At 39.4% G+C, this 20906-nt stretch overlaps 1 protein-coding gene across 3 annotated transcripts in view; it reads right to left on the bottom strand.

Moving 5' to 3' along the window:
• Positions 1-1267: 1267 nt before the first annotated feature.
• Positions 1268-20906, bottom strand: part of RALB (RAS like proto-oncogene B) — a 47765-nt gene continuing 28126 nt past the window's right edge. For all 3 annotated transcript variants that reach the window (XM_014871737.2, XM_088168261.1, XM_014871735.2), the window contains 4 exons: positions 11809-11965; positions 10506-10714; positions 7586-7763; positions 1268-5686 (listed from right to left, as the gene is read on the bottom strand). In XM_014871737.2, coding sequence (XP_014727223.1) covers positions 5567-5686; positions 7586-7763; positions 10506-10714; positions 11809-11922 — 621 coding nt within the window. In that variant the 5' untranslated portion in view covers positions 11923-11965 and the 3' untranslated portion in view covers positions 1268-5566. The remainder of the gene's footprint in view (positions 5687-7585; positions 7764-10505; positions 10715-11808; positions 11966-20906) is intronic.

Raw genomic sequence — 20906 nt, 5'->3', positions numbered from 1 at the left:
CATTTGCATGCAAAAGGAAAATTTAATTTTAGAACAAAGTCTCATACCGCATGAGAGAATAATACAGACAAGCAACGAAACCAGAAGAATCTAGTTAGTGTGGATTTCTACATGTAATTCAGGTGGCAGATAAATAGCAGCAACTTGTCTGCTCGTCTGAGCATGCTGAACAGCCCCCCTCCACGGCAGAGCTTCTAACTCCTAAATCCACAAGATGGAGCCAGCAGTTCTCAGGAAGAGGTGCCTGTACCATCCCAGGAATTGTCAGCACTTAGCTCACAGAACCACACTAAAATGTTCTGGTTGGGGCAGAATACAGGCAAACACAAAGGTAGAAGCCAAACTGCGCACGAGTCATCCTCCTCCCGTTTCATCCTGCTGCAACCAAAGGCAAGCCTGTTCCTCACAAGCATCTGCAGACTATCTGAAGAGAAAGGTGCCAATCTGGGCTTTGGGTACAGCTGTGTAACACAGCTGTGCTCCAAACCCTCTCCTGCCTCCTACACGACACTTTCCACGCCACCCTTTCTCTGCCACAGAATATTTTAGAAATTTCTTCACTGGGAAGGAGAGCAACATAAACCACCGTGGCAATCAGAAACACAGGGCAAACACCAGGCAAGCACCATGTAAACAAGATTATGTAAATTACTGCAGTCCTTGGCCAGAAGTCATCAGCTAGAGAATGTTCCACTTCCAACTTGTACTACAACGGTGGCAGAAACTGCCTGAAAGTTTACTGTGAATCCCATTGCTCTGCCATTCCAAATTAAGTGGCATTAGAGAGCAGTGAGTCTGTCCTAAGCCATCCTGCCTCAGAAGCATCTCAGCTTCTCTCTTGCAGTTCATTCACCACAAACCTACACAGAGAGTGGAGTCTGGCACACTAGAAAGACTAAGGACTAGTTTTTCCACAGTGTTGCTTATTCTGTTATTCAAAGGCAGAAGACTGTCTGAAGAAAAGACAAAGCAACTCTGTCACTTATATAGTTGACACAAGCTGTCTGATCCAATTAAGTTCTGGAAAATTAACTATGAATGAAACTACTATGTCAATTCAGTCCCGAAAAATTTGTATACCATTTCCAGAAAACCAATGACGAGTGTCTCAGTCACCTCTTCCTCCCCTCCCATAGCCTGCAATCTAATCTTGTTACATATTTGATAGAAAGGTTAGTTCCAGTCACTGAGTATCAGTGGCTGGCTCATTCAAGAATTTGGGGATTAGGCATGCTTTCAGAATGATGTAAAAATCAATCACAAACAATTATGAAGCTCATTTTTTCTTTTTATTATCAATAGTAATACAAATCAGTTGTATTAGCATGATAATGAAAAGTGACCAGTTTTACAGACATTAAAAATGTTTGTGCAAGTTAAGAGACAAAGCTCTGAAGCTATGTAAGGAAAAAAAAAAGAATTTACATTGGATAATATAGCATACATAGTTTAGAGGCAGTTTCATTAAGTCTTGCAATCACAATCCCTTCCTCTACACTAAACCTCTCACTTGGTGTTAGAGATAACACCTTCCCCTCCCAAGAGGAACACCTGCCATTTCCATGAAGTGTGGAGATTACGGTGAAAATCATAGCTTTTTTTTTTTTGTTCCTTTTCCCTCTTTCTCCCAACTATAAAGTCAACAGGAGGTGAACACTGCAACATATGCTTATAGCAATTAAGGAAAGCTTCTGTCTACGTAAGCTCTGAGCTGAACTGATAACAGTATCCTCTTTTTGAGCAAGAATTGATAGACCTGTCAGGCCTAAGAACTGGGTTAATGCTTTGGAAAGCTTTAAAGAAAGATCTGGGTGAGCATTTAGTTAGATGCATTTCCCCCCTACACACCTCTTACAACATTCCAGATTGTAGTTTTGTACCTTAGACCTGAAGTATTCTTGAGCATTATACTTAAGCCAGGTAGGACTCATCTGGAACTTCAGATGGTTATTAACATCTTACTTAAGTTTAATGCCCAGTAAATGTATGCATACATCTTTCTCCTCATCAAGCCAAGTGTTCCCCTAGAAATTGCAGTAGAGGTGTATCAGTCTGTATAAGAACCCATATGGCACAAGTCATTGAAAACACACTTCATGCTACATCTGTACTCCCACCTGGAGAGATGCTCCTCTACAAGAGTCAAGTCTGCCTTGGCAGTCCTGGAGTTTAATCTGCGTTTTTCCATATAATGACTTAGCCCTTGTTATAACAGGGGCTTGTTTGCTCTGCTCAAACCAGAAGGAAAACCGGAGCACTAGAAGCTAAGCCACATAAGGAAGATTGCACATAGCAGTAAACAGTTCTTTGACTTCATGTTAAGCCATTGCACAAGAGTAATACTTGAATGCTTAAGTGCAAGTGCATAGTCAAGTCTTGCATGACCTCCAGCTGCAAATATCCAGTTACTTGCCTACAGCCCTACTCCAGAATGATTTAACAGCACATTATACCAACAAAGAGAATTCTTGGTTTTCAATTACCCAACATGCAAAGGGTGATAGCATACATCAGCTTCAACTCAGCCTTCAGTCTCCTCAGCTACACAGCAGGGCCAGCAGGGATCCACACAGCCCCTGCTGCTAAAGTCATCCCTAACTTGATATATCTGATCCCCCGTTACTCAAAGCTCCAGTCACACTGCTCACAGGATGCTGTGCCATGTTATATTCACTCCACTCAACCCACCTGATGTCCACTGATGTCCAGTGAAGCACACCTGGAAGGCATTCAAGAACCCCCACGTAATATTGTCCCTATTCAGAAGGGCATACATTCAGGCACTTCCACCATGAGGTGGAGGCAACAGGATTCCAGTCCAGGGGACCAGTTTTATTGCCTTCTTGATAAAAGTCAGAAAGCTTGCTGCCCACTGTTCCAAAGTAGGCAAGGTAGCTGCTTTGTTTATTGTGTTTTCAGCTTTAACTGGCAAGTTAAACTGAGTTTGTCACAATACAGAAGAAGAACACTGAAAAGCTGCTTTATTTAATCTCCAGGCCTAGTCCTTCTGGAGCAGGTGACAAGAACAGAACACTGAAGAAATGCAGCATCAAGACATGAAGCAGCAAGCACCTTCTTCCAAGTAAGTCCACCTCAGTGGTGTAGCTTCATCAGTTGGAGAAAAATAACCTGAGTGAAAACAGCACATGGACTGTAAGAACACCAGCGAGAGAGACTCGCTGTTCTGAGAAGAAATTAATCTGTCCTATCAAATACTGTCAGGTACTTTAAGACTAGAGAGATCAAAGGTCAAGGCATGCATTGGCTCTTGAGCCAATACAGCTGAGCTGCTCATTGTGAGCTTTGCTGAAATCATTATTCATACAGCAAGGACAGTTTATTCAGTTTTGTTAGACACATTTTACAACCACTTCAGAGGGGCTTGACCTAGATAAGATGTGATGTGAACTCAACTGTTGTTTATCCTTTAGGTTAATTAAGGACTTAACCTTTAAGTCTCAACTAAAGCCAAACCTAACTGAGTTGCCTTCTTCCAGAAGAGGACATTCATTTGCTGTATGCACAATATACAGTCAGAAATGGACTTTTATCCATGGAAGTTCAGGAGGAAACTCCGTTAGATGTATTACAGCTCCCAGTGTCCTATTAGATGCTTAGGCTTTAGGTGACGCACCTCAAGTGACAAGTTCTGTAAGCCAGCAGGCTTCCAGCTTCTGCTTCAAAACACTATTGGGTATTCAAAGCCAACTTCACAATTAATTACACTGTTCATAGAGAAGCATTTCCAGAGCTGGTTAACCATTCTTTCTGCCCATACAAGATAAGAATAACAAAGGAGGAACTTAATTTGACAAGAATGAAGATTACAGCACCTTTTATTTAGTACAGTTTCCCCAATGCAATAAGTTGCCTGACAAGATGAACTAGTTATGGAAGACAATGAGTTTGTGATAAGTCCCTGTGAAACCTCAGGTCAAGAGAGGTTCTGATATAGATCACATCTTACTTTTTTCAATGTTCAGAGATGGAATGCACAAAAGCAATCTAGTACATGTGAAAAAATATTTTTCAACCTCAAATTACAATACCAAGTACTCCATCTCAAGAAGAAATACCATTAGTTAATTTAGTGCTGCAGTGAGCTTCATTGAACAACCATTTAGATTACTTTTACCAAGCAACTGTGTTTTAAGCATCTAGTTACCAGCAAGATACAGTTACTCTTCAAGTTTCTCTATGCCTTGTAGGCAGAAGATAGCCATAATTCATTGAGAAACTCCACAACCAGAAGAAAGTTCTTTTCTACAGTGACAGAAGTGATTTTTGGCAACTGCACTTAATTTAAACTGCATCAGAAAGTTCATCTCATTCAGCTGACAATGGAACCTCCTAAGTACTGACTTTTCCATTTCTAGACTGTTTTTGCTGGACATGACCACCACTGCATAACTGGGAGCAAAACTCATCATGTGCTAGGTTGCTGTGCATCAGAAACAGTACACATAAAATTAACAGTGAGTAATAGATGTGGCAACTGCTTAGCTTCATCTGCTTTTTGACACTCACTAGCCAGCTCATCACTGAGAGGTAGCATATATGCCTCACCTATTCCAGGTCATGATTGTGTGATGGAAACCACCCTAATGCAACATTTTCATCTTCAGCAAGACAGGAGACAGATGCAGATGTTCTCACTTTCCAACATTATCATCGTAAGTGTTCCAATATAAACATAACTGATTAAATCAACACCTATTTCCACTATTCCAGTACAAGGGAAGGGAAGGATGATAGATGTAGAATGTAATTGAGTCAAGACACAATGCATGGAAGAAACCCAGGACACCATTTCAGGGAGATGGTGATAATACTATTCCTTTTGAAGAAAGGCTTACAGTCATTTTCTCACCCCATACCACTAATTTAAGGATGAGAAGACAGACCCCAGCAGGGAATGCATCTAGTCTGCATTTAAATATCAATTTTTGCCTAAATAAGTCTGAATTCAGTCCATAGGCTTGATTCATGAATGCTGTATTGACTAAACAGAACACAGAAGAAAGTTTGTTTTGACTCTCAACTGTCAGTTGCTATTTCTTACATGGAGTGCAGGGACGAAGTTAGCAGATTTCAGTGTAAGAATTATCAGTGACAACTAAGAGAAGATGGAGACTCAAACTCTTTCCTAGGTGTCATCTAGCCTTTCTGCAGTTTGCACCATCAAGGAGGGCAGCAACAGCAGGAAAAAGTGTTTGAACCTGAACAGCTGTGCTTGTTAAGGCCAATAGAGGTTCAAGAGAAACAGAGAAACATCAGAACAAAGCTAATACAAAAGTACATTGTATAACCAAACAGAAGGATTGTAGTTCTGAAACTATTTGTAGTTTTGAAAGTTGGAAGATGGAGCCTATTTCAGTTTAAGGAGGCAAAGGTTTTGTTGGATACTGGAAATGGTTACAAAGTTGTTTTCACATTTTGAAGGTGTGATATGCAAAGCAAAAGATAAAGGGAGTCAATACAGACTTCCTTTCATGAATCCAGCCCGATATCCTTAGTGGTATTTTATCCATGCCACCTGTAGACAGATATTTACAGTTCCAAAGCATCACAGTAAGCAACATCTTTCTTTAAAGCTTTTCTTGTTCTTGCCACTTTTCTTGCCATTCTTGTCTTTGTTTTCTGACATTTTCTTTGCTCTTATTTCTCTCATTAAATCAAAGAATACCTAGGAGGGAAAAATAAAGAAAGATTAAACAAGATCAGCCACCAGAAAGCAGATAAAAACTACTGTATTCAGCAGCAAATAAAGATGTAGAACCACAGTGTACTCAACACAGCAGAAAATCTAATCACAAAGATTCCTGTGACAAACTCAACATCAGAATTATGTAGTATGTTAAGCAGTGACAAAAAGCTGCACAATCTTACCTGGCTATCAAAAAAATTCTCAAAACTATGTTATAAGAAAAATTTAGAGAAAGTCATGCTTCCTTTCATGTCTCTATTTTTTTCATCCAAAATTTAGGCAATTTCACCCCTGTATTCCTGATGTCTAGGTACATACCACTTAAGATGCAAAAGCCGTTTTGCTGTACAGTTATTGGGTATTTTTTTAGGATTATTTCAAAATAATTTTATGTTATTATTTGAAATTATTTTTAGGATTACAGAACAAGAATTTAGCATCACTTTGTGGAACTAGTGTGTTTTTTCCCAAATGGGCAACTCCCAAGCCTTTGACAGCTGGAAACAAAACCATGCTAGTGATCAAGTGCAGATTAGTTCATATTCAAAACCCTCAATTTTTTTTATTCTGCCACAGTATTACACACAATCACCACAAAGAGAAATATCTTGTCGTAAAATGCCCCAAACAGTGCTTATATAGAGGATAATCAGTATGCCACATGAGCTAGCCAGTGAAGACCTGTAACATCAAATCTAGATCACCATGCTAGTATACTCCAGACACATAGCTCAGAAAACTAGTCTAAACATAAAACAGGCTAACCATTCATTAGTAATATGAGATGCTTATAGGAAAAAGCAAGACTAAATATTAATGTTTCACTAAATCACCCAGTTTATGCAACTGACTGTGACTTTCTAGTAACATTCTGCAAGTCAGAATGGTTCTTTACCAAACTGAAATTATGCCAGGTCCTTTAAGCCAAAAGGTTTCAATCCAGGTTTTAGTGAAAAAAGAAGTTTCTGCCAGTAACTTGTGCACCAATAGCATTTCCACTAGTGAACTAATATAAAAGAACAGCAAGCTGTCCAGAAGAACTTAAGAGTACATCTAGTTGCAAGTTTTCTTCATCCAAAGCGAAAACTGCTTAAAATTTGTAATCTGTAAACAGACGCATATTAGTAAGACACATTTGGAGCCCTTAGGGTGGAAACAGTAATTTCAGATCATCTTCTGTGATTTAGTGAAGTAAAAAGTCACCCTTTTCTTCAAGAAGTCCTCACTACAAACAAAATAAAGGGGATGATTGAAATTGATTTGTCCTCTATACAGGAAAAACACTCCATAGTCATAATGTGTTTCTCTTCTAGAATATCCCACCACCACTGTTTATGCAAGAAACCAGTAGCAGAATAACATAAGAATAACTCTCCTATACCACCAAGGACAAGTCAAAACAGGACAGGGACTCAGCAAAAAGTTCTCCTCACAATTCAAAGTAGTCGTGTCAGAAAACAAGAATACAATTTTTAAGATTAACCACACTACATGTGGCTTTATAGGGAAGAGGGTAAGAATTTCTCAGTGTCCATAGTTTGTTATTTATTGGTATTGTAAGAAGGACACACCCTATAAACAAAATAACATACTTAGGGAATCCTTAGAACCATTTACCCAAAGTACTATTGAAAAGCTATTGGTTCAGGTACAAACAGTTAAAACAAGACAACAGCATTGACTTGTTCCAGATCTCAGGTTCCCCTAAGCTAGGTATGTGTTTGAGTGTACACATTCCAGTAAGTTCATTATTTTTTTGGGTTTTTTTTAATAAACTAGGCTTTCAGAAGCCAAACTGTGGACTTGCTTTTGTCCCAGCAAGAGTCAGATACTAAACAAGCAGCGATGATCTAATTGAGCAGATGTCATTTACCTTACCTTATCTACATTTGCTCTAGTTTTGGCAGAGGTTTCTACGTACTGCACCCCCCATTCTTCTGCCTTACTTCGGGCCTCTTCTACAGGCACTTGTCTGCGCTCCTCCAGGTCAGACTTGTTTCCCACTACCAGTAAAGGGATTTTATCCTCTTCAGCCTTCACACGCAGGATCTGTTCCCTAATGCATTAGGTATTCAAAATAAAAATAACTGTGTAAGTAGTAGCAACAAAACTCCCACACTTACATGGAGTGAATCAAGTAGTCTGCACTTTATTAGTGTTTACAACTGGGTATTTCCCAACAGCTGGACACACACTTTAAAATGATTCCAAGATGAGCATAGTAATGCTATGGAATTTATACTACTGAAAGCCTCACTCTTCCAGGAAGGCAGTTTTAACATTTAGTTAGTGAGTAATCAGGCTCTAGGAAAGAAGAGTATAGCAGAAGAGAAACTGGCAGCAGGAGTTCACATTTGAATGAGGAAAAGAGTACAAATGCCATGTTTGCCAAGTTCCACCTTGGCATTCAATCACCATCTTTAATTCACAGTCTGAATCACATCTCAGTATAGGTCTGGGCTATATCAAGTCTTTGCCAAGGCAGTAGGTTGCAAACAGCCCAGTAGCTGGCAGAGATGATTCCTAATGACTACCTAAACTTTACCCAAAAAAGAGAGTTACTACACGATTCTGAACTAAAATGCAAGCAACCTTCCTCCTTCAAAGACTCCAGGATGATATTTGAACTGTCAGGATTAACCTGTCATGCTAAGAGGACACACCAGCATCCAGGAAAGGATACGGAGTGATGCTACATACCAGTCTCAGTCTGTGCTGTTACTGGGGTAAAACACAAGCTGAAACCAGACTGACACATGCTGCTGTCCATCTCAGATGCTAGAAGAACTCTATCACTCCAAACTATTTTTAGATTGCTTCATTTTGTTATGAAGAAGAGCTAAATAAGGCATGAGCACAGTGCTACACCCTTATCTCACTGAGTTACCATACTACTTCAGATGCCTGCATTTTCCATCTATAAAATAACAATGTATAGAGAGTACATGAGGCTCTAAAATAGCATTAACACTGAAGCAGACAATCTGCTGTTGCATTTAACTGCACCTTCACACATTTTCAGATTACAGAGGCAGTGAAAGCAAACACTGAATGCATAGCATCAGCAGGAGAGCTAAGATTTAAAGACAAGCCTATAGTTTGTTCAGTATTCACCTTTCTCTTAGCATTAGAATTATGGAACCTAAAGGATTAATAATACCAATCTGCAGTTTGGCCTGAGATGCTGCAGACTCATACTACCCATTCCACACTCCTTCCTGGACCAAGGAGCTGGTTCTTCCATGTCAGTCTAAATATTCCAGTTAACTAACTTCACTATTTATTTTACTCCTGCATCATTGAAAAGTAGGAGATTCTGCATCACAAAGCTCTTAGGCCTTTCTTGCCCATCTTCAGAGCATCTTCATTGCTTTTTCATTGCTTTGCTGGAATCTTGAACCAACACACTGTTAACCTAGGTCTAGAAGTCTGATGAAAAAACCAAACTTCCAAGATAAATAGTCCTACTCTTTTTCATTCAAAGCCTTAAACCTTGGGTTTAACATTGTATTTCACTTAGGCACGTAAGTCAAAACCAAGTGTTTCCAGTTGTCTCATTTTCTTTGTGTTCTTTGAGTGTTACCTGACCTTTTCCTCCATCTTACATTAGGAAGAGTCCTAGTACTCAGTTTTGCAGTCCTGTAAAACTTGAACTGTTGGCTACTTTCAGAGCTCCAGTTAGACCAAACTAAGCTCTGCTTGTGGGTCCCATGACTGTCAGTCTTCTGAAGCAGAAGAAAGTCACAGAAGTATTATGTGATGAAGGAACAGCATTTTTATACCTCGTAAGAGATTCTGTGGTCTTCCACTACTGTTGAAACAGTATAGTATGTTAAGAACCCAGACCAAAGTTCTAGAGTGCAAGGGGAGTAGCTTTAAGAAAAACCTAGAAATAAGTGTCCTCAGCTATTTCCATTACCAGTTAGTATCTGTTAACCTTGTACCACTGAAGTAAAGGGAACATAAGACAGACCAATAAAGAGCTTTTATTCTGACAAGCATAAGGAACTCCTAAACTTTCTCTATACTTTGCCTGAAACAGCTGTATAACTTGAAGGAAAACTTCCCAATCTCCAGTTTGCCTTCTACTGAGGCAACAGTTATTATCAAAAAGAGTTACAACACTTGCCCTGAAGAATGTGGCTACGTGGATTCTAAAACCAGAACAGTGGTTTAAATCCTTTTCTATTTACCCCCCACCCTACACCAGCAGTATCTGTGGTCAATCTGGTGCTGATTTTTACATCAGAACTGCTAATCCCAAGAAGAAAAATGGAAGTGCTTACTACTACCGTGTGTCTTTCTAGGAATACGTCTGCCTACAATAGCAATGCTTGGCTGCCAACCCTTGTTTGGCATCAATCCATACCTGAGAGTGGAAGCTAATCCTTCCCTTCGTTAGAGCACCTGCTTCTAGCAGTAAGCAATACTGTGTCTGAAACCCGGCCAAAAGACAGACTTAATTCCAGAAGTACTGTTCTAAGATAATTAAACTTCACATCCACGAAGACTGAAAATTGGCTGGAATATGCCTGTTTTAGGAGTCCAAAAATCTGTTACTTGCCTGAAGTTGCTGCTGGCATAATGCACTCATAAGTTGCAGCCATGAAGACAACCAAAGCCAGAGGCTGAATACTGTGGTTCAGGTTATTGGTTACTAAGAGCAAAATGGTCAGCTGTCACTTTAATTGATCAAATGGTAACAGACAAATAATAAAGAGCTGCAGCTTTCAGGCAGAATTGTCAGTGCAACACAGGAACTGGTTAACTTTCCCTGCCTAGGAGAGAAACTACTCACCGAAACTCCGCTGTTGCTGTGAAGGATTCGTGCTCTGTTATTGAAAAGACAAGAAGAAACCCTTCCCCACTGCGGAAATAGTTATCTCTGATAGCTGCATAATCCTCCTGTCCTGCTGTGTCCAGAATGTCTATCTGAACTTCTTCACCATCCAGAACTACTTTCTTTCTGTAGCTGTCAGCCTTGGTAGGTTCATAGTCTTCTACAAACTGACAAGAAAGGGATTAGTGTTTAGAATTACTGTCAAACAGTCTCAGTATTTGTCCATCTTCCTTCTTTCACTTCAGTGACATTTAAATTCCCCAAAACCTTCTCATAATTCAGTCAGCTACTAAGTTCCACTACTTCTTTTTTTTTTTTTTAGATTTACTATTAAAAGCAAATTATTTAAGCCCTTAATACATCAAAGAGCCAATTTGCTTAGTCAAGTTTGGCTACACAGAACACTGTTCAGCAACTTCAGTACAATTTAAGAACAGAGTTGCAGTATAAGTTACCAGTAATCTGCTGGCATTATCTAGATCTCCCACTTTAAGAAAATGCATTTGAATATACTTCAGGATTAGGTATCTGAACTTTTAACAGGTGTAGATGAGAGCATCCAGCTACTGAACATGAAAGCCTGCTCCATAATTACAGACACATACTTTAGTCCATTCAGTATTGATCAGATCCACAAAACCACTGCCAGTTCAACAGCACACATCCAGCAGAGAAGTAGAGAGGTAAAGAGCCTCTCAACCTCAGAACACAACAATTAAGCCAAATTAAGCTGTCTGGGTTTCATTAATGACTGCATCACCTGTTCAGATTCTTACACTACTATAATAGCATGTGTGGACACCCTACAGATAAATGCTAAATTCTGAATTAGAGGATCATCTATTCCTTCACATACTAGTGTGGGCTGTGTAATCTAGCTTCCTGCATACCAGTATGGAAGAATTCATGCTATGAACATGCCTACTTCATCACCTGGCTTAGAAAGAGCTAGAATGTTTACTTCTAACTTCAGCCTTAACTGACCTAAATTACAGTTCAACTCCAAGTAGTAACAGCTTCTGTACAAAAGCACCCATACATTATGTATGACTTCTGAAGACTCACAAATAAGCATCAATTTTGTCACCTTTAGCCAGAGATGTTGCCAGAGGGCACATCTCCCAGGTTTCTACATCTTGCTCCTGCCAATTGGGTCATCAGATCTTTTGCTCATCACATTTATTTCCCCTATCCCACAATAAAAAAGATTAGCAAGCTGTATTAATTTGTGCTTTAGAGAAGCTGAACCAAAGTTACTTACCTCATCATACATAAACTGAAGTGTGAGTGCAGATTTGCCCACACCCCCGCTGCCAACCATAATTACTTTATGGAGGGCCAAGGAACTCTGGTTCTTGCTCTTGCTGGCAGCCATTGTCCTGCTTGCCACAGATGAAGTGCCAGGCAACCAATTAGATCTGCAGAGAGAAGCAACACAGTCACCCATCCATGGCATTGGGGACATCAGGGTAGCATGCAGGTGAAGCGTCTCACAAGTGCTGAAAGACCAGATTAAAACCCTGCCCCACAAGCCTAAAGCATGCAAAGCATGCCTAAAGTATGAGTAGGACAAGGTATTAAAACAAATAGCTTCTATTTGTGACAACAGTATGATTAATAAAAGTACCAAAGGTTTCTAACAAGCTACTCTTATTTGTAAAACCAGCCTACAAGACTACTGTCTAGATCAGTTTCTAAAGAAAAAGCCCACTCTTTCTCAAACAACATGAAATTAAGTGGTTTTTATTGTTCTTGTTATAAGGCATTACAACTTCGTAAAACATTTCTTTAATGTTGATACAGCTATACCTTAGATCTGCTCATAAGCAGAAATCTGGCTTTTGATCTTCTCCCTTCGCAGGCTAAGAAAACAGCAGATACACAGTAAATTGGCAGGAACAAGTTGCAAAAGCTTCTAGCAGAAAGTCTTATGACATGGCATTAGCATTTATTTTACACTCTTCCTGCCTTTTGATGCTGCAAATCTAATTTGCTTTAAAAAAAAATTTCTGCTTTACTGCAAAAAAAAAAATCTCAGCTCCTATTCTTCTCCTGATGTTGCTAAGCCAGAAAGGAGTAAGCTTCAATAAACAAGCTCTAGCTAACAAGCCTCTGTTTGTGTGTTATGCAAGCCTAGTAATTAAATGCTGGAGGCTTCTTAAAAATAATACTGCCTCTTTTTTTTAAGAGTAGCTGGACACAATAGTTTTATCAGAAGCACAAGCAGCAGCTGCCACACTGATTAGCACAGAGCAGCACCTCTAAGGACAGCAAACTCAAGATAAAAACAGAAAAAAAGTGAAACAAAGATGTGTCACCAGTCAGGATTCTCACACAGAAAAAAAACCCAAACATGAATATTTCAGACACATGATGTGTATATGTGAGATGGCAGGAGAGAGAGTCTTGTGTGCTCAGAGCACCACAAAGGACCCCAGCTGTTCATATCCTGGCAGAGAGTTGTAAGGAGACCAGCAGACCATTCAGAAAAAACTACTACAGGAAGTAGCTGTACCAGCCTTGATTTATCAGCACACTTTATTCCAGAAGCATAAAAGCAAGAGACTTTCCAGGAGTCTCCAATTTACCTGGACACAATTACTCTAGAAAAACACTGAAACTGCCACATCAAGTGCTACTCTATGGAAACAAAAGGCTAACAGTAGAAGTTACTGAACAGTATACTGGAAAAAGCTTCAGGAAAACCAGCTGCCCTAAACAAAACTAAAAAGAGACTAAGGGATCATTAGCCTACAAACATGCCATAGGATTATTTAGCTTGGAAAGGGACTTCTGGATACTGTCCAGTCCAAACCTCTCCCTGAAAGCAGTTTAATCCAAGCAATCCAGTTTATGTGCCCTGCGTTCTGAGACTGACAATTCCACAACCAGTCTGGACAACTGCCCTTGGAGTACACTGATAGTAACTGTTTTTTTCCCCTTGTCACGACTTGATGTTCTGAAAAGCAACAAATCAAACTAAGTTCTCATTAACTCATACATACAAGAACAAACATGCCAACAATCAAGAAGTGCCCTCAGGACAGCATTTTCAAACATCTGAGCAGCAGCATTTTTCCATGCAGAGTTTTTTACTCGCACCTGTTTGCTACATACATTTAGTGCAGCAATGCAAATTAATCATCTTTAAGTGCTCATTCTGGGATAAACACTGGTAAGTGAAGACAGATATTTTCCTCTGGTAATCTCCTCTATTATGTTATATATCAACTCCCTCATTCAGGACACTCCTTAGTACAGAAACGGGGCGTGACAATTCCTCCTTCTCCATAGGTTCTCACTGTACAGCACAAATAGACTTTTGCTGGGGACAGTGAATTCAACCATTGCCACAGACATTGATTTTTAACTCTTAGTCATCAGAGAGGCAAGAAAAGAAGAGAACATTTCCCTGCCAAAGGAATGTGAAAAAACACAACAGGTAGCATCTGAACTCCAGAAGCTGTTGCTTTGCCTATTATCTCCATGGTCTACAGATGGTAAACTAAAATTCAGCTTGCTTGGACATAAACAACCAAGAAACAAGAGCTACAGATTGGCCATACAATAAGACAGTTCAGGGATTTTAAGTGTTCTGGAAATAACACAGCTTGTTCTTAAATTGTAGAGAATGCTGTTTTGTCCTAGCTCAAGAGTAGTCTGGCTTTCACAGTAGTAGATAAGCTGCTTTCTGGAGTATGATCCTTAGATACTTTTCAATATAATTGTGACTGGTTTTAACCTGTGAGTATTCTTTTATCAGACATCCTAACATTGTTGTAACTGTTGTGTTATCTAACACAAAATTTTCAGATTGGACATTTTTCTGGCATCGCAAATTTAGGAATATGTAATAGGGAGCAGCACTAAGTCCACTGTGCTATGCAACAGCAATAAAGGCATAATTTACTAATAGCTAAGAGAAAAGATTTCTCTGTCCTGTCAATACAAATACCACACATCTTTACAGGGTCACAGTAAATGAACTGCTGTCTTTTAAGAAAAATACCGACACACTTGATTCAGTTAATCATAAGAGTAAGTGGAGAGAATATTTAAATCCTTCCTTCTCTATTCCACCCCAACAATGGCCCACAGAAACTGCAAGGTCAGCCTTACCTGACGCATAATCAAAGTATAATATTAAACAAAACCCATCCAATAGCATAAAAATTTACAGTTTGATTGCATCTAAAGCTCTTCATGGCCAAGGTACTTGAACTTCCCTGCAGAGCTGTTCCAAGTATCACTTGAATATTTCAGAGGATCAGGACTATAAGAACCACGTGAATGCAGCAGTATGCTCACAACACAGACCCTGTGCAGTGTGCACTCAGTGAGGTCCCAGAAACTTCACACAAAGCAGCTCTTCTTTGGTGGCACCAGAGGGAGCGTGGCCCCCTCCAGCCCAGAATAGGCAGGCAGTGCAGAGACAAGAACAGAGGGCAAGGCAAGGCTGAAGCAGTGTGACATAGGATTAACACAGTCAGTATCAGTGCAGAAGTACCAGTGCTTACAGGACAACAGCCTAACAGCATATCACTAGTTCAGAAAGGGGCATGGTGAGATTATAATAGGAATATCCTAATAAAACAACAAGAAAAGGCATTGGAGCCAACTGTTTGTTTATTTTTATCTCCACCTCTACAGCCCAAGAAACAGTTTACATAACATGGTTCAAAGCTCATATCTAACAGTTTGTTGAGGTTAAAAAAAGTAAAAAAAAAAAAAAAAATAAAAAGATCTAATAACACAAGTGGAAGCTCTCACCTCTGTTATGTCTGAGTAGGCAAGGATTAATTTTCCTCCTATTCTGTACATTAAACATCCTTGAGGCAGTCAAGACACTGACATTAACTCATCTGTTGACAGAAAAGCAAATTTTGGGAAATCCAACCACTTCTCAAGAAAGGAGCAGTGTCTAGAAGAACCTGTGACAACTGCAGTTGCTTTAAAACATTACTCAAGTCCCTTCAGTTTAAGGGGCATAGATTTAAGGCAAAGGGTCTTACTGGATGTGCTGAAGAGCTCACTCTGAGTAGGTGTCCATACAGGACACCTAAACACTGCAGTAAGATGCCTCCTCTCCCCTACTGCTCTTTACCTGTTGTTTGGGCAGTATACTTTCCAGCAAGATTCACCCTTCTCTGACAGGACAAGAAGCAATCCATTGGGCAGTCAGTAAATCTACTTAATTTCCATCTGTCATTTTACCCTCAGGTTTAATGACACCATGCTGAACTTCACATGCTAAATATCATAAGCTGTTTAAAAAAAAAAAAAAAAAAAAAAAAGAAAAAAATAAAAACAAGCACACCCCAAACCTTCTGAAAGTTTATTTGGGGGAGTGAGGTAGGGAAGGTGGTTTCTTCTGGTTACCGTTCATCCTGCTTTGAAATAAACTGCTAGACAGACCCCATGTCAGAGAATAAACTTTTTCTAGCAGTCTTACTTCTTTAAGAAAATAGAAGTAATTGCCTGTTTCACTGTTTTAAAAGATAAGGATTAAGCCACTAACTTGATAAGGCTGCATTTATTTTATAACAGGTAACACACTGCCTTATGCACAATAGGAGCATTGTGATGCTGGTGAAAGATGCTCTCCAGATCAAGAAAGGAAGATTACACCAGCCACAGGCTGCTCACTTGAAGCACAGAACCTACAATTCAAACCATAAGAGTTAATCAGCTGTTTTGATTTAGACTTCTGAAGATCTCCACTTGGCCACAGGACTACTCAAATCATGCCACCTTCAATTTAAGATATCTAACCCTAAACTCACCAGCTATTTCAGCCTTCCCTTGTCTTTCTTATCTGTTTAGATGAAATTTCTGCAGGTTAACTAAAACCCCCTGCACAATGTTGTGCCATTCTTGACTGGTCCCTTGAAACTAAGCACTTCAAGGCAATTGTTTATAGACAGCTTAGTAAACTGCTTTTTCTCCACCCTCTCCTCAACCTAAACAGTAAAACTGCTCAGAACACAGTTTACAAACAGGACTGGTTTACCTAATGCCAAGATTCAAAGACTACGACTGAATAACTACACCTATTTCAAACCACACTTCATACCCCTGTTTATTTCATGTGCACTAAGACACTACAGCTGCAGAACATTTAAAGGAAAAAGCTCTTGTCACTTTATAAGAAACTTTCCTACAGTTCATCCAAGTACATACGAAAAAAAAAAAGAGAAGCTTCACTAAGTCTACCTGTTTTCCAATAAATATTCTGCTGCTGTAATAAAAGAATCTGAGACCCTCCAAAGGCTTTAATTGAAATTGCTGCTAGTTCTTCCATTCAGTTTGAGATTTAAAACTGAAATAAAGCTCTAAGTTCAAAATTGCTGAGAACAGCCCTTGTTCTCTTGCTGTGCAGCTGATATCTTTGGACATTTCTTTTCATTGCTATCCTGCCACTGAAAGCAGCCATTCTTTGGATTTTAAAACAGGATTCTAGAAACCCTTAGCCCAATAGCTTGACAGAGGAGCTTTGTTAAACCCTTCAGATACCTACTTTTAAAGGAAAATCTGGGTATTCAACCTATTATAAAGACAAATATGATGTCATCAAAAGCAAGAGCAGAAAGAACAAGGTTTTGCAACAATATTTTAGTGATCCTCATTTATCAGAATATGAATTAGAGCCTTTGAAGTGTTTGGTTCTATGATATGCTCACAAGAATGCAGACACAGAAATTCCCTGGATCACAAAACTAATTAACAATCTCACTGAGCTATGAACTGTAAGAGCGCCTCAGCCATTCTGAGGTTACCCAGAAAATATTTAAGTACTGAAATTCCATTAGCTTTCAATGGACTGTAAATGCTCCAACTGGTAATTCAACTAAAAAATGCCATTTGAGATTAAGTAGCATATTTAATGCCAGTGAAAATTTTAGGATATGCAGGCTGAAAAATTACAAATGCTACTCTGTCTTCTTTTGCTCTGCTAATATCTTACCTCTTGGCATATATACAGTTAATGGTTTCTAAGCTAAACAGAGATCATGATGTGTTTGGTAGAAATTCCTGCTTGGGATATCCTCATATCCTTTTCCATGTAATGCTGGACCTTTCTACCTTCTCAGTAGCGCTTACAGATTTTTCTGGGCCATGTTTAATTGGATCAAGGAAATCGTTCAGCTTGAGATGTCTTGCAGAGCACATTGGGGCAGTTTCAAAGTCCCCATTCATATCACCTAATGCTGCCATCACCACCCCCTGTCCCTCAGTCCCCTCTTCCTTGCCCCTGACTGTTCCAGCCCATTTCCTCCTGCAGCAGAGCCATTCAGCACAGCCCACTGGGGCTGCCAGTCATCTGCAAGGCCACACATGCCTCAGTGCTGATGTGAAGGGAGAAAAACAGTTTGTACAACTAAGGCCAAAGACGGTGGAATTACAGCAGCCAAGCACTAATATTATACTTGTACATACTTATATATATTTATATTGCTGCAGAAACAGGGCAGTTCCTTGACCCTGCTCATGATTCACTCCTTAGACAAGGGACAGCCACCACCCTGCTGCAGCAGCCAGGCTGAGCACTGGAGTGAAACCCAAGCCTCATATTTGCTTTTGGTAATCAGGCATTTTCTCTCCCTAAGGTATGGCAGAAGGTTTGCAGTTGCCACAATAAGGGCACTGGACAGGAAACTCTAACCAGATTTTGAAAGCTTTATAATATCAGGATAAAAAGTAAGAATTTAAGGCAAGGAACTACTTTACTCTGTAAACGTGAAGGGATCTAACCTCTTTATATAGGCTAGATTCTTGTTCAAAGTGGCAACAACCATATCCCTAAATGCTACAGGAAAAAACACAATAAATACATCTACTTGATACACTCAAAGTTACATTACACCAGTTTCAGTCCATTATTATTAGTTATTAATCCTGCCTAAACCCCCCAGAATTGTGCATACGCTTACAGGCACAAATATGCTCTCGCAGGAGCTACATATACACTGCTAACTAATAGACACATGAAGCAAGACCAGCACTAGCAAGTTCACTGTGTTACAACAGTTAAAGGTTAAATCAGAACCTGAAGCCAGTTCATTATTATTCTCCATCTCCTGCAAGGTTGGAGAAGTGATAGGCACAGATTGATGAACCAATGGAATTCAGAATTGTTTTTCATCAAAAGAATCAGACTGGAGTATTAGCTTCCATAAGGAAGACTGCAGACTGTGAGACGAGCTTCTACTGCAGGAGTGTGCCTAAGATTTGCTCATCTGGAAAATATCACAGGGAGTATAAAAACAGTATTTTTTAATATAGTTGTGATCAGAAGTCCTCTCTGAATGCATGAAGAGGACACAGATATCACACTGAAATACTCTAAAAGTATCAATAGCATCAGACATCCAACCACTGGATACCAGCCAATCAGGATTAAGAATCCCTACTAGTGACCCTGGTCTCCATACCATATCTTACTTTTCACTCTTCCACACATTTGCATGCAAAGCCATCTCCAGCTCTTCACTTAGAGTAAAAAAGTTTAATAAGATCAAGTGATTTTAAGAAGAGTGGACTTACTCTACAAATTATTTTTTGGCACCTACCCTTATGTAGAACAGGGAGAACAAGAGACTCGCACATTAATTTCTCCTTTAACTGATCATTGTCCTTGCAACCTATAATGTCTAGCACGCTGCTCTTTCCAACAGGTTATAGCTAGACTTGGATAATTCCATCTTTCAAAGCTCTGTTCAGATCTGGACCACCACAACAGTGATCCATTTGAAGTACAAAATACCTGTATATACTCACATTCCCCTCCATCCTTGCCAAGCACAGCCCAGCTCTTCTTACAAGTTTTCAGAGATGCACCAGTGCAGCTTGGAAAGCAAATGTGACTGCATTTATTTTATATTTACTTACTAGATTAAATTCTTAAATATATGCCCTCTCACATCATTCAGTACAGGACTATTCTAGATTACTCATTACAAATAGACAGACATTACCTTACACATCAGCAGTAATCTCAAGCCAATAACCTTGCTAAGAATAATCTTGATGTCTAAGGAAAACTGGAACTAAATCCTGTCCAAGTCTGTAGCAAGGTTGCAACCTTCAAAGATTTAGTCACGTGAAAGAATCAGTCTGATCAGTCACACAGAAGAGCAACACTTTAAAGCACCCCTTTAAAATTCGGATTTTATGCTGCAGTGAAATATAAACAAATATATATCCCTGTTCCTAAGGAACTTAAATATTAAATAAATGAGTTTATTTGTTCTGGATGTTTTTTGGGGGACTTTTTCTTTTGTTGTTTGCTTAGTTGTTTAATTTTAGAATTCCATCAAAGAAAAACAGCCGAGTAACTTGTTTCTGAACAGTAGCTCAGAGAAGAAAAAGGACTTCCCTCAAACAGTGCTTTTAAGGTATTGGAGCACACCCTCCTCCCACCCTCCCAAAAAAATCACATACATCTATATTTAAGTAAATAAAGTTTCAATGTCATGCTATAAAGCTATTGCTCTTAATAGCCAGGTATCAACAGTATCAAGAGATTGTCATTGCATGTAGACAGTACAGTTATAATAATCACCTCACTGTTGCACAGATAGCATGCAAGCATAATAGTTACTTAGAGTTTTATGAGGAAAAAATAAATCACTCTCCACATTATTTTCCATATTACTCAGTACAGAGCAAGTAGTACAGCTTACATAGCACCAGACAGAATATACTTTTTTTATTTCAGCAAGATAGTGTTACCTGGAGTGAAAGCCATAAGACAGTAGTGCCATTACAGCTAAAACCACTTCTTCCGTAGGGAGATAACTCCCTGTGGGGAGATCTCTCCATGTACTTTCAGAAAGCCTCCAAGTCTAGTATTAACACCCAGAAGACATATTACAGACTACAGCAGAGAGGGATCTACCATGTTGCTCTTACCCTGCAAGATGTTGCTAGAAAACCTGATAGAAATCTTCTACAAGCACAAAGACTGAGTCAATACCATTAATCAGTATTACTATGCTAAGAGTTTGTCACTGTGGTGATAACAGTCTAGTTGCCTAATTACTTAGGGTGAATTATGACACCACTGTTCACATGAGTTAATTTGGCTCATACCAGAAAAGTGACACTCAGGCAACAGCCTTGTTCAACAGCCTCACTCCCACTGACTTGCAAAGTGTATTTCAGCTATTCTTCCTCTGAAATCTCACTCATGCAGAAACATGCCCATCTTTGATACACAGCATATACAAAGTCCACCAAATCACTAAGAGACAGTGGTGACATTCTTCAGATAGTTCATCTCATACCAGTTTTTAACTGGATCTCCAGGAGCCTAACAAATACAACAGCCAATTCAAACATCTCAGATCACATAATCAG

Source organism: Sturnus vulgaris, chromosome 7 (genome assembly GCF_052056855.1).
Source record: "Sturnus vulgaris isolate bStuVul1 chromosome 7, bStuVul1.hap1, whole genome shotgun sequence".
Classification (NCBI taxonomy): domain Eukaryota; kingdom Metazoa; phylum Chordata; class Aves; order Passeriformes; family Sturnidae; genus Sturnus; species Sturnus vulgaris.
The sequence above is the reverse complement of the archived record's forward strand: the minus strand, read 5'-3'. Positions and strand labels throughout refer to the sequence as shown.